The sequence below is a fragment of the Mixophyes fleayi genome, chromosome 6, assembly GCF_038048845.1.
Source record: "Mixophyes fleayi isolate aMixFle1 chromosome 6, aMixFle1.hap1, whole genome shotgun sequence".
In the NCBI taxonomy this organism is placed as follows: Eukaryota; Metazoa; Chordata; class Amphibia; order Anura; family Limnodynastidae; genus Mixophyes; species Mixophyes fleayi.
The window spans coordinates 173,062,319-173,080,493 of NC_134407.1; the positions used below are offsets into that span (position 1 = coordinate 173,062,319).

Below are 18,175 nucleotides of genomic sequence, written 5' to 3' on the forward strand. Positions count from 1 at the left end.
ACTGCAATAACGTGGCCTGCATTAATATAAAATTACCATTTACAGCCTTTAATTCAAGTCAGATTACTGCATTTAGAAAAGAACGAGGTATGCCTAAGTAAACTATTATTAAACTGTGAAAAAGCAGTCAGGGCGGCTGGTATGGAGAAAGACCACTGTTACACTACACATCTGCATGTATTATAGTTCTGGTGGTAATATATATTTCTGGTAGGACATAAGTAGCACTTTAGGGTAACCGGGCGGGGCCAGATTGCAGAGTTATGACTGCACCGCGAGAGATCTGTGCGTTCCAAATGCCGGAAGTGTGCACCCGCAAACTGTCTCCCTTTAGAAGATTGTGGTGTCGGAGCTGTATGGCTTATGCTGTGGCATCTTCTCCTCTCGATACATGGTGAATTTTGACTCTCTTCTATCTGTGTATATACTACCCAGTACATATGTCACTCCATCTATCTGCACTTTGTGAGGGTCCTGTGCAGACCACCGTGGCTCTGTAACTGCTGTGGAAATTACCAGTATAAAAAAAAAAAAGAACCAGTGTAACTTGAGTTTCTACAGCTGCTGGAGAGCCCGTAATATTAACTCTGCATTTATGCTGTATCTGTGTTTTTATATAACTCCCTTTCAGCCATTCCCGCTAATACTATTTATTAACACTCATACACTTATCTTAATCGGAATTTTCTTTCGTGATATGCCTACCTCATAACATAGACCCTTATTTTAATAGTGTTCAATCTGGGTCCAGTGCAGTTTTGGTACCCCCTACCTACTTGTGTTTACTGTTGCTCTCTTCTTTCTTCCCTTCCACACTAGTGTCCCCTTCTTCCTGTGCTGTAGAACTGTTGCCCTTTTGTTTTTGCCTTGTACCTACAGAATTGACCAACATTCTCACAACTTTTACCTCCATTTAAACCTATGGATGCAGACAAAATGTATATGCTGTATACCTTTGAACCTGATTTTTTTTTTAACAGTATGACACTTTTGTGCATCTGTCACATTTTTCCAATAGCAATAGACAGGGGGGAACTGCTGCTGGTTATGGTGTCCGATTAGCAAGTCTGCATGCAGCATTGCAAAAGCAAAGTGCATGCATCTGTAGTAATTGCACTGCTGCCAGATAACATGTATATTTCATAGTTCCCATTTTAAATGGTTGATTGGGCATCCCTCATCTAAACGTCCCACTGTGCCATGGCCCCCAACCCTACCTTGTTGCATCTTCCCTACTTGAATGTCATCTCATCAGTTTGCTTCATTTTACTACCTATTATGTCTTCCCATACCACCTGAGGTTTTTTTCTTCAACCCTTTTATGCTATACTTTCCTTTTTTACTTGTTAAACATTTTTTTTCCTAGGCTTTAAGTCTTCACAACCTCTTTTGCTCTGGATCAGAAGACTTTGATGATGAGGTAAGTGTAATATTTCGTTTAGCCCATTGTCATTGTCCTAATTATTGCCTGTAAGACTTTACGCAGGGAGGGTTTGCCCTTTAAAAGCAATGAATTGTTCTTACTGTGGAAGAAAGGGTCAACAATGTTTCTGCTGGTAGTCAACATACTGTCTGTCTGGCAAAGGGTCAGGTCAGCAGGAGAGAGAGAAAAGTCTCCTCGCTACTGCCGATCTGGTCAGTTTTCAGATAGGCAATGTGTTGTCCAACACTATGCTACTAGTGGAGCAAGATGACAACAGTGGGCATATGCAAAACACATTTAGAGACCAGCTGGACAGCATGATTGCTGGACCTCTGTAAGTCATATTTTGAAATCAGATTTTACATGAATCCTGAGTAGAATCATTCTTTAATATGCATATTCAGTTAACTCATTTGCAATTGTTCCCTTTGTAGGATTTTTTGTCAGTACTGGAGGATACAGAGCCCAGTCTCCCCCTTCCTAAACCCACAACTGCCCATCTCCGGCCTATCTCCAAAATCCCTACTAAAGACTCAGAGGAGCCAGGAAATTACACCCATGATACAAAGCCCTCACCAGCACAGCTGGAAACTATTGTACAGGTAGATGTGAAATCTACAGAGGCAACAAGTGCTCCTTCTCTGGTCCAGGATGTTGATGATGAAGAACTGTTGTCAGTGTTCAGTGAGTTGGAAGCAGAGGTGTCAGAAGGACAATGCCAGGCTCCGAAACCTCAGCTGCTGTTGAGGCCAACCAATCAGACATCGGCAAAGAATAGCGCAGACTCGAATAACTCTTCCTTCCAATTGCGGCCATCTCGAAGTAGCCTCTGCCAGGATCTGGAAACCAGGCAGTGTTCAATGAGCATCCCCCCACAGCCACAGTATTACAATTGTAATGCTAGCTCCCCTCCAGCCTCAAGTTTCCAACTAAGTGATGTGGGAAGTGGACCCTGTCATTCATCAGAACCCACTGCCAAAAGGCCCTGCTTAAGGCCTACTGTTGAAACACAACCTGTTACACCTGTGAGAGTTGGAACTCTCCCCTACCCATCTCTTTCTACTCATTCACGTGGCAATATTCCTGCCAGCGCATCAGGGACAGCAAATACATGGCAGAATCCAGTCAACAGAACTCACTCATTGCCAAGAACTCCCCTGTCGTCTCCTCGCCCACACCCACCCAGCACTCTGCAGACGCCAGTTGTAACCAATCACCTTTTACAATTAATGACAGCAGCTAATAAGACTCCAAGAAAGATGTCATGGGAGACGCCATCACCCAAAGAGAGGAGATTTCCTGGGCCAGCTGGCTTACTGCCAGATCAGGTGATATTTTTAAGGTCTATGGCTCAGGGTTAACTCTATGGTATGACTGGAGCCAGGTAGACACAACATCTAAAATGCACAGCTTGATAGTTGTATACCTGCCTTGATTGTTAAAATTGCATGCACAGTGTGGAGGCAGCTATTTTGTAGGTTGAACCCAAGCTCCTGTACTAATTCACAAGGAACAGACATCACTAAGACATGAGGTGTTCATATGAATACAGGTAGGCTCCAGAATGGCTACTTCCACTGTGTGTATGCGACAGGTCCACTTTAATGGAAAACTATCATCCCCTTACATGTCTTCCATTCGTTGTGTAAAATTAAATATAATCAAGCTTTTGGAATTTAATTAGAAAAAAACTTTTTTTTATTTTTTTTTATACATAAGGGGTGGACAAGATAATGTAGGATTCAGTAAAATCAGCAGGATCTTTTAAAGGAGACAAGGAAGGTGTCCATACATGTACATGACAACCCATCTGGGCCTATGTGACGTGGATGTGGAAAGGGTTAATCAAGACAATATCACCAAGTCTGTCTAAAAAGGACTAAGATTTCCCCAAAATGATATCTCTTTATTAAACCCAAAGTTCTACAACCACTAAGATTTACTTCAAGAGCTGACACTCTTAGGAAGTCTTCAGTTACTCCCTGTCTGAAAATAATTTAATGAGGGTTACAGTTGTCAAAAAATTCCCTGTACTTAATGTAGTGTTCTAAACAGTAAATTGTGGGGGCCACGGTGTTCTGGTAGTTGGATGGAGGTGATATTAAACTGCAAATTTAACTATGGCTGGAGTTTCTCTTTCAGGGTTTGTACACTGTCGAACTTGCGTTGTACCTCCTGTGCGTTCCACCTAAACTGTAGCTGGAAAGGCTGTAAAAGAATATGGTTTATTGAAGCCATTAATAAGTGCTCTGTGAATATACACTGATAAGTTGTGTTCCTGGTCAGCCAAGCTCTCTCTACTGACAGCACATTCACTATAGGGTTCAGTAAACCATATTTTACAGCTATTCAAGTTGCAGTGGCAGCAGCTCAGGTGGAGCGCACAGTGGGCAGCCTCCTGTGTGACTGGCACAACATTTTACATTATTTAACCTATCCCTACCCTATGGTGATATAAAATATAGAGCTTGAGCTATTTCAACATGGGACAATATGCAAATAGATTTGCAATGAAGTTGCAGGAAGACATTAACAAACCGATAAACTTGCGCGCAAAAGAAACCTGCGTGTTTAGCAAGAGCATGCAACTGGCTGCATAACATGCATTGTTAGTGTAACCAAGAGGGTAGGCATCATCGTTATAAGAATTGTAGTTCTACAGCTTTTGAGTGTCAGAGGTTCCCTACTATGACTATAACCCTACAGACAATTTGGGAGCTTGTTTTTACATTTCAAGTACAGAGCAAATGGGACCTTTGGGTCATGTGTTTCATAAGTTATCTGTTTATGGTAGAAGAATTCAGTCTATCAGAATTTGGTTTATTACATTTATAAATTGGTTGATAGAATTTATAGAGGTTTATATCGTGGAAGAAGCATATCAGTGAAACATACGGTGGTCTGACATCGTTGCGATGTTAACATGGGTGGTCCTATCTTGAACTAAGGGCAGTGCACAATAGAATGCACTTGCTGAGTAATATTAATAGCCTATTCATTTTAATTTTATGCGTCGGCAGTGTGTCGATCAGGATTAAGGAATAATGTTTAGGAACACAAGAATAGTAAAAAGTATTTAATTGCAGTGCAGCTAGACCTTCGTCAAACTGCCTATCAGATCGTGTTAAAACTTAGAGATACTCACGTGATTTTCAGTGCAGTGCAGGCGAGACAAGTTTGGACTATCTGCTTGTATTGATTGAAAGATAACATGTTGTAGACACCAGAATATTTTGAGCTAAGCAATTTGAAGTTACTATACACTGTCATGCATGTAATACACTGCAGGTGCACTTAATTCCCAAATTTCAGTTGACAAGGATCAGTTTGTGAAGAGTGAATCTTTGCTATAGTAACAAGAATATCTTCAGTATTGCAATATAAAAGAGAAATTTGATGACTGACACACGTTGTGTTTCAATAAATTCCGATTGTCAGCTGGCAAGGATCAATACATTATATACTGCATAATGCATTGCTATTATAAGATATATGGTTCCACTTTATCATGGGCCAACATTATATGAAACAAGTTAAATACAATCTGCAGCAATTATATGAAATGGCTACACTACAACAAACAGCCATAGTATGTGTTAGAACATACAATGCTTGAAAAATGTATGATGTAACTGCGTTTAAAACCCACATATTACAACAAAGATGGGGATTGAATGTTAAAAAAAGAAATAAACAAATATTGATTTAAAGAAACTTTTCTTAAAGACCATATATAAAGGAAAACCCCTGACATAGTAAATCACTGTAATGCGTCTTTTAATTTTTTTTCATTTTATTTTTATCTTTTTTACACAATTATCACATTATTTATTTATTTTTATTATAAGTTATAATACAAAATATTAACAAGAAAATCTACATTATTTGTTTAACATTTCACCAGATTGTAATAAAGTATTTGTATATTAGGACTATGTAATATTAAATATTTTTCTTTCCCATGGAAGCCTTGAATTAAAAGATAAACTCCTTCATCTTTCTTTTGATATAATAACATATACTATAGATTGGGGAGCAACTTCTATGATGACCAAAAAAACTTCAAACATTTTTTAAGATGAAGTAAGGACTTTTGAATTAATTCTGGTGTGTATTTTATACAGCCACGTTTTTGTAAAGTTATTCAGACAGACTAACAATAATTACATGGCCTGTAAAAGAAGTTTTTTTTTCTCCAGTTGTTCTAGTTACAATTCATTTCATTGATCAATGTTCACACAGTGAAAGCTTAAACATCTGGACTGCCTGCATATTTATAGTGACAAATGAAACAGAGCTATTGGATTCAGAATACAGACTCTCTGTGAAGAGGCAGACAGCATGTTATGGGACATGGAAAGTAAACTATGATAATGTGACCTACTCTGCCACCTGCTGGTAAATGGTATACAGACAGGAATACAACTTCTTGTTTTATGACTGGATGGCATTCAGAAAGGCAGTATTTTGTTGTGACTAAAACATTTCTGGTTTATATCTGTTTCTAGAGCAGTGGCAGAGGGCTGGATGAAATTCTGGTGTCCAATCCTCACACACCAAATCACGGGGCACGAGCTAAGATCTTCAGTAAGGTACATTTCTTTTTCAGAGACCATGGAATTTCCCTGCTTGTGTATTTTTGCTGTGTTCAACCTCCCAGTCTTGTCTTCCTTCTCATATTCTTGTCTCTCTATAACTATCCACAGGCCATTCTTCACTCCATTTTTAATTGCCCACTGTTAGAACCTTCTAATAGTTAGGCACAGGCCTCAATGAATTAGACTATTTTATTTGTAGGAAGGAATGTCCTCCCAGCAGCCAATGGCAGAAGAGTTTATTAGAGGTCCCTGGGCCACTATGAAAGCAGATTTGTCATTGGATGAAAATGACCCCACCTGCTTCCTGAGGACATACAGTGTGGTCATGGTTCTACGCAAGGTAAAAATAGCAGTAGTGTCTCCTATACAATATGTCTTAAGACAAGGTTAATTATGTCTTGTCACCTTCTGTCCTTCAATATTTACAGGCAGCTCTAAAGCAACTTCCAAGGAACAAAGTCCCGCGAATGGCCGTGGCTCTCAAGAGCCTGACGCCAGCTAATGGAGATGCTAGCGCGGTATTCAGAGACCCAACAGGTAAAGTGGTGCACTGCCTTCCCCGTTTTACACCCAATGGCTGTCTGTTCATACAGTGCCCACCTAGACTTGGTGCTTGCCTCTTACACAGATTCTATATCCTTACCTTCATTGTACTATGCCTTGAGTATTCCAGTCATTCTAAATAAAATAGTAATAGCTCTGTCCTCTTTAGGTGATATTCAAGGCACCGTTCATCATGTGTTATTAGAAGAGCGAGAGAGTGAGTTGAAGATTGGTAATGTCCTCCTCCTTCAGCAGGTACCATCAATTGTGTTTATCTGTCTATACAGGACCTGTTTCTGTTTGGCCTACTGAAAAATAAAAGGAATTACGCATTACATATAAATGGGGTCTGGTTTTTCTCCCCTTCCTCCGTCTTTCCCTGCCGCTAGGTAGGTCAGATAGTTGTTTGTTATGTTCTGTAGTGCAGGGCTTACCTGGTATAGATTATACTGACGCACCACTTGTGGGGTAAGCTGAAGGGTCAGTTTAGCGTCCCAGAAACCTCCACTACTGCATGCCAATAGCGCTGTCTGCATATGCATGCACCAAGTCATTGCTATGCAACAAGAAATGGATTGGAAGCTGCAAAAGGAACTCTGAACAGCTACGTAAGCTTTCCTTGTTCGGGTGCAAGTGCTGTATAGTTTCTGAAACAGTGTTCAGCAGCCTCTGGTTAGTCTGCATGTTGGAGCTTGAGCCTCAGTCCCAGAACACCTAATTCAGGTAAACCACTAATTTAGGGTGTTTTGTGCTTTATTGTACATTTAGTTAGTAATAGTGTTCCCATGCAGCACTTTTGTAGAGCCTGTGGGGAAAGCAAGAAAGAAAATAAAACACAACAACACAGGACTTGCAGCTTGAGATAAGCCATTTACTGCACATTCTGGAGGAGTGTTGTTTTGTAGTTCTCAAACCAAAAGGAAACATGAGGCCCCTGAAGTATTTAAGGAGCTTGTTGCATGGATGAAAGAGCAATTTGTTATGAAAGAGGATATTTATGCAATGCAAGAAGTTAAAAGAACCAGATCTCTAACGAGCATAGATCTGGAAGATGGATACTCTGTCAGAGTAGTATTCTCCTGGAATATTAGAACATTCTTCTAGTGATGAATTGGGAGAAATTTAAACAACCTAGGTGTTTCTTTAGTCTTGATAATGTGGAAAATTTGCTCAAGCAAATATATAAATCTATGGGAATGAGTGAAACGTAGCTCTCTACTTGTAAAGCACGTTGGTCAAGGTAGGATTTTTCCTGTACACTAAGTTTTGAAATAATTAATTTGTAAATAATGGACCCAATCAGTCTAATGCTAAGAGACTTATTATTATTATTATTATTATTAAGACTTATTACACTGTTTGTGCGACGCCACAAAGGATCTGCAGCTCTGTACAGAGAGCATTGAACAAAACGGTTCACAGCATTACAGGAAATAAAATAATCACATAGCATTACAGATCACGACACCACTATGAATACAGGGCAGTGAGATGCAAGGGAGTATATTTAGCGAAAGCTGAAACTTTTGCTCGTGACCGTTGTCACAGCTAATAGGATCAGAGCCAATGATTGAGTTGTGAAGACAAGGGTGGTGTGGAGACCAGGAGCAGAGAGCCCAGGAAGGAGGTGCAAAACAAAAGTAGCGTACAGAAAGCATAGGTACTGAAAAGAGGAGGACAGGAGGGAAGAGGCTCTGCTCCTGAGAGCTTACAAACTAGAAGGGAAAGGGCAGACAAACAGAGGACACATAGGGGTGAGTCAGTGTAAAGGGGAATCTAGAAATCAAATGGTATACTTCATATAAGTGAGAGGCACAGGAAGAGGGGACAAAAAAAAGGGAAGGCAGTGTTTTCAGGGAGTGTTTGGAGATGAGGAAGCTCAAAATTAGAGCTCAATCCCAAGAGTAAAGGCATCATATCTACTAGAACAACAATTGCACTGCAAGACGGTGGCCCATTAAGTGATCCCATGGACAGGAAAGCAGAGAGCTCTTTGAAAAAGATTAATGTTTCAACCGGCTCCACATTAAAGTCAGGAGATGCTATAGCATCTGTAGTCAGGGCATTACGATTATGGGGTGAAAACCTCCAAATGTCCAGGGAAAGGTGAACTGACAAAGTTTACTGAAAAGTGTTGAAATTATGCAAAAAGGCAGGATTTCCATGTGAGGCCTCCTTAGACACTATTGTCTTTTCTGCAAGATCTATGGTATCAGCAGCAGTAGAAAGGAGACTGGCTCTCTGGTTGCATCCTTGTGTAGCCCAATCAAAGAACAGTCTGAATAACCTTACTTTTTGAAGGAGCTCTTCTTTTTGGAAAGACAGATACCATGATACATACATAATCTGGTGAGAAATCAAATTCCTCATCTCGTCAACCGTTTAAAAAAGCACTGAGTTAATGACACAGAAGGCAATATACCAGATTTCCCTACTGTAGCTAGACAGTCCTTTCAGCCATTCAAACCCAAGGATTGCAAAGCAAATAAAATATCTCGGCAATGACAGTCCATAATAACATCCATGGGAGGCAGAATTTCACATTTTTCAGACGTTTGAAACCACTCTATTACAAATCGATGGGTATTGGACATGATAAAGAATGGCTACAGAAGAGATTTCAATCAATTTCCCAAGGGAAACTTCTTTGTCTGCTCTAAAAATCCAAGCAAGACAGAGAGAGTGCAAGATTTAATGAGGATCATGGCAATTTATTAGGGTTCCCCTAGAGCAAGAAGGCAGGGGCTTTTGTTCCAGATCGTTCCTTGTCCAGAAAATTTCAGGGGCCTTTTGCATATTTTTGGTTTGGTGGAGACTGAGTTTGTACATGCCAGACATTTTTGTATGGAATCAGTGACTGCTCTTATCAAGGCCATCTTGGAAGACCTTCAGGATGTCTCCTTTCATGTTGCTGTGACAACACACCGAAAACTCCTCCAATTTTGGATAATGGAACACCATTTTCGATTCATCAGTCTGCCTTCTGCACAATATCCTTGTAGTGGATGATTCAGAGAATAGTCAGGTGCTAACTTTCCTGCAGGAGCATGGTTGGTTTATGAACAACATGAAGAGCCATTTTGTTCCGGCATAACAAGTTATGTTTCTAGACCGTAGTGGCCTTCATAAATAGTCATGGAGGAACCAAAAGCAGAACAGTTGTGTTGGAAATGGAGAAACTCATGCTTTGGTCAGAAAAGACTGTAAAAGCACTGTCAACATTACATGTAGCAGGCAAGCAAAACATGCTAGGGAATTACCTTAGTCGCAGACAGATCCATCCTGGCGAGTGGAGTCTAAACCAGGAAGTTTTCTAGTCCCTAATAAACAAATTCGGACTTCCACAATTTAACATAATGGTGACTAATCTGAATGCTGAAGTACCCAGATTTCTTTCTTGACACAGAGTTCAAGGAACAGAAGAAATAGATTCTTTAGCAGTTCAATGGATGTTTCAATGAGCGTACTTCTTTCCTCCATCTTCATCAAAAACTTAGGAAGGAGAAAGCAGTAGCTGTTCTCCTAGTTTGACCATGATGTCCGTAGTTTCCAATAGAATTTGAAATGCTCAGAGAAAAGCCATGACATCTACCTCTTGCTAAACCAGGGTCCAGTCTTGCATCAACATTTAAACCATTTAGCTTTAATGGCTTGGAGGTTGAGTGGAAGTTTCTCCAGGGATAAAGAAGTCTCAGAATCTGTGATCAGTATACTCTTCTAAGTAAGAAAAAAAAGTTTTTTCTATAGTTTACTATAGGATATGGAAAAGGTTTATAGCTTGGTGTGAATCCAACTTCAGCGACTATTTCGCACATCTTCGACTTCTTGCAGGATGGACTTAAAGGTCTGCCTTTAACCACGCTCAAAGTACAAGTGACTAAAGAAACACCTAGGTTGTTTAAATTTCTCCCAATTCATCACTAGAAGAATGTTCAAATATTCCAGGAGAATCTTACTCTGACAGGGTATCCATCTTCCAGATCTGTGCTTGTTAGAGATCTGGTTCTTTTAACTTCTTTTGAATACCAAATTGGCTTCGGAAGAACTGATTGCACATTTTTTCAAGCAGTAAAGAGGATCCTTCCCTCATTTAGAGCTTTTATGGCCTCATGGGTCCTCAATTTAGTTCTCAATACACAGACAGATGATCTCGTTTGGGCCACTACAAGAAGTATCTTTGAGATGGATAACTTTTAAAAATAGTGTTCCTAGTGGCAGTGACCTCTGCTAGGAGAGTTGGGGAATTATACGTTTTTTTTGGTGAAAGGAACCTTTCTTGAATTAAATCTCCTTTTCCTCAAAATACTTCATGACAGCCCAAAATTCCCACCAATGTTGTTGCATATGTTTCAGAGACCGCTTGGGAAGGGAAGGAGCTGAATTACATATATTGTCTGAGGACATTTTTTGATTGACCTCTCTACAGTGGGTAGATTTCTCTCTTGTTAGGCTGCCATGGAGTACTTTGAGGAAAAGGAATTAACCGTAAAGATAGTTCCAGCTTTTTTTTTTTCCCTGCCTATTTTCTAGGTAACTGCTTCAGCTAATCACAACTCTGAAGATGACACCTATTTCGAAAACTTGAAGATACCGTGATAAAATGCCATATTTTCTGAATAGGTTGCATTCACTTGGCTGCTGCCACAGAAAATGACAGGATGTGTATGTTTTATCCAAAATTAATCCTTAACCCCTTCCCCATCCTAATTCTTGTAGTAGACTTGGGTGTTATGAATCCCAGTGTATTCACGAAGAGCAACAGAAGTGTAAAGCAAAGTGTCTTTATTCAGGTAAATACACAAACAAAGAATACTCAGATCCACTGATAAGAACAGGTTCCTAAGGAGACTGTATAGTAAAATGGCAGGAACAGGTATTATAAGTTTTACCCCAGTCCAGAAGGCACAAGGCTGTCCAGGAAAGCAGACAGAGTCCAGGGATAAAGCAGTGACCAGACAAACAAATCCAAATAGCCAGGTAGAGATCAAGCAAATTAGCGAGGTCCAGAAGTCTGTCCAAAAGGTCAAGGCAACAGGCAAAATAGCGTGGTCCAAGGTACAGGCAAATGATTCGGGGTCGCAGGCAAGGTCCAAAGTACAGGCAGGGGTCATACACAGAAGTTCAGTCCAGCAGGTATATACCAAATAGCACAGGAGCAGGTTAGCAGCAGCCAGGAACAAATGGATGAACTGCACAGAGCACAGCTAGAGGCAGGTGCTTAAAGCAGTGCAACAGGTGCAGTTCTAATCGGGCATAATGCAAGGCGATTAACTCCTTCAGGCACGTAGAAGAGTTCAGGAACAGAACAGCAGCACCTCTGGTGGTATGAGGCACTGCTGCTAGGTACAAACAGACAGAGTTATAACATTGGGTGAGTGAGTTTACAACTTCCCGCCCTTATAAAGCTCCTTGCGGCCTTATTCAGCGTTACTGCTCACTTTAGGGTATCGTTTACTTCAGTATTAGTTTCCAGCCTTTACACTGATTCCTAGGGGACAGACTCTACTTTCTTTGGCCTGCGTTCACCTGAACTTCACATTCAAATTGGATTACACACTTTTTCCTGAGGGTTTGCCTTCTCCGCTCCACCTGCATACTCTCCAGGTGTGACATTCCTATGTGTGCATATGTGTCATTGTATCATCCTCATCCCTCCAATCCTGCTAGGCAACATTTACGACCCTTGCTTTGGTTACTTTATTTTAGTTGTCCTAGTTGCACAGCCAATTTACCCTTAAACAAGAATAAACCATTATGTCTGTTCCACATCAGAATTCTGACATCTCTCCACAAGGTCCCCACAGATGTAACTGATGGCCTTAGAAGTTAAATCTTCTTCCAAGTCCTAGTGCTCTTGTAGATTGCAGCAGGTTTTTCCTCAAGGATTTCCCTGTACTTTGCTCCGTCCATTTCCCCTCTATTTTGTTGGCGCCAAGCATAGCGTTTAGCATTGAAGCTGAAAAATTACATTTTTGTCTCATCAGACCCTGCACATGATCATGTTTAACACATGCCATTGAGAAAACAGTAGCTGGGCTTTGATGTGAATTTGTTTCAACAATGGCTTTCTTCTTGTCTCCCCATACAACCCGGTTTTATGGAGCGTGCATGCTGTTGTTGTCCGATGCACATTTTACTCCCATCTCTGTCGTGGAAGACTGTAGCGCCTTTTGAGTTGACATTGGTCTCTTGTTGGCCTCCCTTACTACAGCTTACTACACCTGTTCTTGACCAGATACTCAGTTTTGGAGGATGGCCTGTTCTATGCCTATTCACAATTATTCCATATTTTCTTCTTTTTTGTATGATGGACTTTACTGTGCTTTGGGGTATATTCAATGCCTTGGAGGGCCTTATCCCGAATCCGCTTATAATGTTCTTTTGTCTTAATTTTGAAGTTTTTGGTTGGAAATGCATTAACTACCTGTGAGAGGTCACCGAGACAGATGTATTTATGCTGTAATCATTAGACACACCTAAGCCGCACACATGTGGACTCCAATATCATCATCGTCATCATTTATTTATATAGCGCCACTAATTCCGCAGCGCTGTACAGATAACTCGTACACATCAGTCCCTGCCCCATTGGAGCTTAGTCTAAATTCCCTAATATAGAGACACACTCACACAATAAACTATTAATGTGACTGGTAAAGAAAGTAGGCTATTTTAGAGGAAATCTAGCATGGATATTGCAGTTTGGTAAATACTAATGCAATCGCTTTTCAGTGTTTTGTTTACAATTCATTTTGCATTATACAACATGGAGCCATGATGGAACACAACAACATGTAAATGGGTCCAAGGGGGTGAATTCCTTTTATAGCAACTGTTCGCCATACTCTAACTCAGGGGTGTCCAACCTTTTAGCTTCCCTGGGCCACATTGGAAGACAACGAGTTGGTTTGGGCCGCACATAAGATACACTAACAATAACGATAGCTGATCATCCAAAAAAACCATAGAAAACATGGTTAACATATATATATATATATAAGAAAAAAAGTGATTATTTATATATATATATATATATATATATATATATATATATATATATATATATATATATATATATATCACTTTTTTTTCAAATCCCCCTATACTTACCTTTCAATCGCCCTGTTCAAAAAATCCTCTCTAGTTATTATACTATAATCAATTTTTGTATTGTTTCGATGCAATATCAATAAAGTGCATTTAAGCCAGGCATTGTATATCAGAGTGCCCTGACCAGGCCTGCGGTACCTGACATATACACCACTGTGACCCCAAATTGTGACCTGTTTTTCTAATTACACCACTATGTTAGTTAAGGGATAATCACTTATAATGGGCCAAAGAGAATAATATATAATGCCCCATTAGTATTAAAAGTAGAAGCATGTAGCAGGGAGATAAGGTCCATGATGCTCCAGGACCAGGTGACTTCTATTCACTGGTCAGCGTCCCTTGAAATAATAAAAAAAATCCCCCTTAACTTACCTTTTAATCGGCTTGTTCTCCTGTCCTCTTCTCTTCTTTTCTCCAATTCTGTGCTGCTGATTGTTCTTCTCGCGCGGGTGACTCCTCTGTGCTGCGCTCCGCAATGGATGTTGGGCGTGATGACATCACGCCCAACATTCACTGCGAGCACCGCACGGAGGGGGAGACAAGGGAGGGAGCCAGAGTACCAGCTGACGTGACCGCAAGGTATTTTCTTTTCTTTGCAGGATTTTTTTTTTCCATTAACAGCGCTGCACCCTTGTCACAACCAAAACTCCTTCTGGGCCACATTTACAGGCGTGCTGGGCCGCGGGTTGGACAACCCTGCTCTAACGCATGAGAAAACAGGATTTATTTTTTTTTAACTTGCAGTTAAATCCATTTCTCTTGTAATTCATTAAAGGGCACCATCCTTTCCCACCCATTTTATCTTGTTTTGATTTTTTTCCTGCGATTGCCTTGGTGACTATTTTTTGTTTGTTGCTGTTGTTGTCTTACTCATTTATGGGACTGAGTGGATAGCCTGTGTAGTATGAACTGTCAAAAATAAGAACAAATCCCCTCAGACTGTAAGAGTGTGCCTTTATATGGTCACAGACAAAGTCCCTTTAATACTCTTATATCCTAAAGTTGGGTATGTATTATTGATTAATAATAATAATAGACCCTTGTTAAAGCCATAAACCTTACATTATACATGTATAACTTGTACGTTTATTTCTGCTTCAATTAACAGGTTGGGGTTTTTTCGCCATCTCATCGCAACCATTATCTCAATGTGACGCCAAGCAACATAGTAAAAATCTATCCCCTTGTAGAGGAAGGTGGGACATCCAGGGTAAGAAATAAAATAAAAGGGAGTGGATAAATGGCACGTCTTTGTTGTTCTCCATTTCACTTTTATTTATTTTGTCTTCTGCATTTGTTAATATTGCTAGATGCTAGATCAAACAAATCACAGGTGTAGATAAATCTACTCATCTCAGAGTCCAAATCTACATTAAATATTACCTTTTTCAGTGAGCATTAATAGGACTTTAATACTCTAGGACACGTATAAAACATAAATTGCATAGATTCTTTGTGTAATGGCTCATACACACATGCACTTTTCATGTGCCTATAGTCTGAGCTGCATTCACCACTAAAATTATGGAGTACATTTGGGTTTTATTAATTTCATGACAGCCACTATAAAGTCTACACTAATGCCTGGATCCTGGTTTAGGCCAATAGATGTCTTTTAAAACTGCATTAATACATGTCGTTTTTTATTGTTTAAATGCAGAAAATGACTAATAATTTGGTTTATTATCAATTGGTAAATGATATAGAATATAGTGAGCAGAAAAATTATACTAAAAAAATACAATTAGATATAATATACTTATATTTTTGTAGTCAGTAAATGGAGATTAATCATGTTGTCATTAGTTAGTTGTACTAATTTGAGTTTAATTAAAACCTTTGTCCAATGCAGGTACCTGTGTCATTGTCACATGTGGAGTTAGATGTAAACAGCAATCAAGCCCAATCAGCCGATCACCTCTCACCCAGTGCCTTCCAGCCAGCAGCATCTCATCCATCATCCAGCACAGCACAGCTGAGAATCCACCAACCAGCAGCATCTCATCCATCATCAAGCACAGCACAGCCAAGGATGCACCAATCGGCAGCATCTCATCCATCATCAAGCACAGCACAGCCAAGGATCCACCAACCAGCAGCATTTCATCCATCATCAAGCACAGCACAACCAAGGATCCACCAACCAGCAGCATTTCATCCATTATCAAGCACAGCACAACCAATGATCCAACAACCAGCAGCATTTCATCCATTATCAAGCACAGCACAGCCAATGATCCAACAACCAGCAGCATTTCATCCATCATCAAGCACAGCACAGCCAAGGATCCACCAACCAGCAGCATCTCATCCATCATCAAGCACAGCACAACCAGCAACATATTGCCCGTCGTCAAGCATACCACAACCACAAATCTCCTATCCAGCAGCAGCTGGAGACTGGGATATGGGTGAGTGAACGAACAATGGATTTTTCCATCAACACTGTGTCTCAAACAACCATTTCCCCCAAACTGCACCTAATATTGCCTTGTCTGCTGATTTTCTGTTAATATTTTAAGATCTCTATTTACAAAACTAATTGTTCTCTTTCTCTGCAGATGACCTTGACTGTCTGTTACGTGACCTTCCAGAGGACCCTGACCACTGAGATGGAGATTTTGCACTAAAGACTTGATTTTCACTCAGTGTGCATTATTAATTTTACAGTTTTGACAGTGACGCTTCTACGCATCTCTGTAGTCACCAAGTACTAGTAAATAAATATATAAAGCTTGAATATAGCTGAATTTTGAAATAACACCAAGTGAGATATATAGAAGAACAGCTGAAGAAAAAGTACTTTTCCACTCAAAATATAGAAATAGTTTGAAAGATTTTGATTAACCTCACACTGCATCTGTTCCAAGATCAGGTTTTGCCTTCACCATTTTTAGAATAATATGTAATTTTATTTTCCAACAAAAACAATAAATATGTGCCTCATTCAAACTACAATTGTTAGCTACTTGTTAATAATTGGCTAGCACCATCTCCCTTGATAAGGAATTCATCAGTCTGACAAACCTCAGGATAAAGAATCCTTTTCTATGCTAATGGTGAAAGTTTGCAGCGAAAGTGGATGTAACCTGCTTACTCCTAGTAATGAAAAGCTCATTAGATAAATCTTTGTTTCACTGTCGCCCTATTGAGGGACACTGCGAGACACTGGGGTATAGCAGGTGGTCCTGCTTATAGCCGCTGCCGCGCTGATACAGGACCGCTATACCGGTGCTGCCAAAACCGGCAAAGAGCGCTGGTAATCGGAACGCCCGGGGCCGACATTTTGGAATGTACCAAGCCCCTCCTCAGCAAAGAAGGGGGGCACTTGTCCACCAACAAAAATGGCACCAGGAATCTATTTAAAAGCGACTGCTGCATTTTATAGATGCAGCATATCACCTTTTGTCAGCAGAAAATATCAGGAGGGGTGGGAACAGGCGCAGCACGGAGGGTATTAAGAAGACAGTCCCTCAGGCTGAAGCAGTTGAACTGTTCCAGGGCGCAAAACAACTGCCTGGGAAAAAGAGCAGCAGCCATTTCTCAGGACACAGCTGCGGACAGACCTCTCCTGCTCCAAAGACATCTTAGCCTGACTGGAAGGCTAAGTACCACTTTTTCTTATATACTCTTTATAACATAGATAGGGGTATATTGAAACAAAATTGTTGTTGCAATAGCATTTTTATTAAAATATAGAATCCTAATTTCATAACACATAATCTTAACAAGGATACAAATTTTTAACTCTGTCATAGACTAGTTAGTATCTCTGTTTACTTGTGAGTGATTGCCTGTATTCCATTCTATTACAGTTATACTGTTCCCCTAAAAAAGGTGAAGGCACCTTGGGTAAAATATTATGTGTTCCAAGTGTAAAGATAAGTAACCAATTAGACTACAGGACCCGGGGGCGCTTGGTTCTGACTGCAGTGGGGGTACCCTAGCTATGCAGGCTCGGGTTAGCGCACCGCCACTAGCGGAAACACCAACATGGGCAAATGCCCCAACACGGGGTTGAGACATTAGTAAACCTGCTCTCTAAACCAGCAGAGATTTCAGCAGTTGCTGCGGTTCTTCCTTCTTCCTCCGTAGCAATTGACCCCCTCGCAACAGGCAGGACTACGGGGACTGCTGAGTCCATGGACTTGGGATAGGCTGGGACTCTATCTGTCCTCACCCCATAAGACCCTCCTACAGGAAAACCAGCTTGGTCGGCTTCCCTAGTTAGAGGACTTGGATCGGTTAAACCGTTTCTTGGATGCGTCAAAACCCTTACCCAAAAGTAAGCAACACTGATCAACTAACCCCCTTCTGTCCCTCTCTGATTCGGAGAGATCTTCAGAAGAGGAGGTTGAGCTGATAGAATACTCTGATTCTGCACAGGTCATAAAAGGTCACCCAGAAGAATCTTCCAGATATCAAGGTACTGACGACCTGGTGGTAGCAGTCCGTCAAGCATTAGGTATTCTGGATGTAGAAGAGACTAGAACACCAG

The 18,175-nt window shown here is 40.5% G+C and overlaps 1 protein-coding gene across 2 annotated transcripts; it reads left to right on the forward strand.

Annotated features, from left to right (window-relative positions):
- Positions 1 to 291: 291 nt before the first annotated feature.
- On the forward strand, positions 292 to 16,629 carry HROB (homologous recombination factor with OB-fold). Of its 2 annotated transcripts, XM_075177266.1 has the most exons (11): positions 292 to 394; positions 1,367 to 1,420; positions 1,858 to 2,751; positions 5,932 to 6,015; positions 6,221 to 6,361; positions 6,450 to 6,558; positions 6,734 to 6,819; positions 14,786 to 14,887; positions 15,530 to 15,969; positions 16,006 to 16,088; positions 16,239 to 16,629. In XM_075177266.1, exons 1-11 carry the CDS (start codon positions 392 to 394, stop codon positions 16,286 to 16,288), a joined length of 2,046 nt encoding a protein of 681 aa, XP_075033367.1. In that variant the 5' UTR covers positions 292 to 391; the 3' UTR covers positions 16,289 to 16,629. The 2 variants fall into 2 exon arrangements, with proteins under 2 accessions (XP_075033367.1, XP_075033366.1); XM_075177265.1 differs by having other exon boundaries at positions 15,530 to 16,088.
- The last annotated feature ends 1,546 nt before the right edge of the window (positions 16,630 to 18,175 follow it).

Excerpts from the sequence above, each read along its gene's own strand:
- HROB (XM_075177265.1), top strand. Across the intron at positions 1,421-1,857 it reads CAGAAGACTTTGATGATGAG|GATTTTTTGTCAGTACTGGA; the intron begins GTAAGTGTAATA and ends TTCCCTTTGTAG. Across the intron at positions 14,888-15,529 it reads AGGAAGGTGGGACATCCAGG|GTACCTGTGTCATTGTCACA; the intron begins GTAAGAAATAAA and ends TGTCCAATGCAG.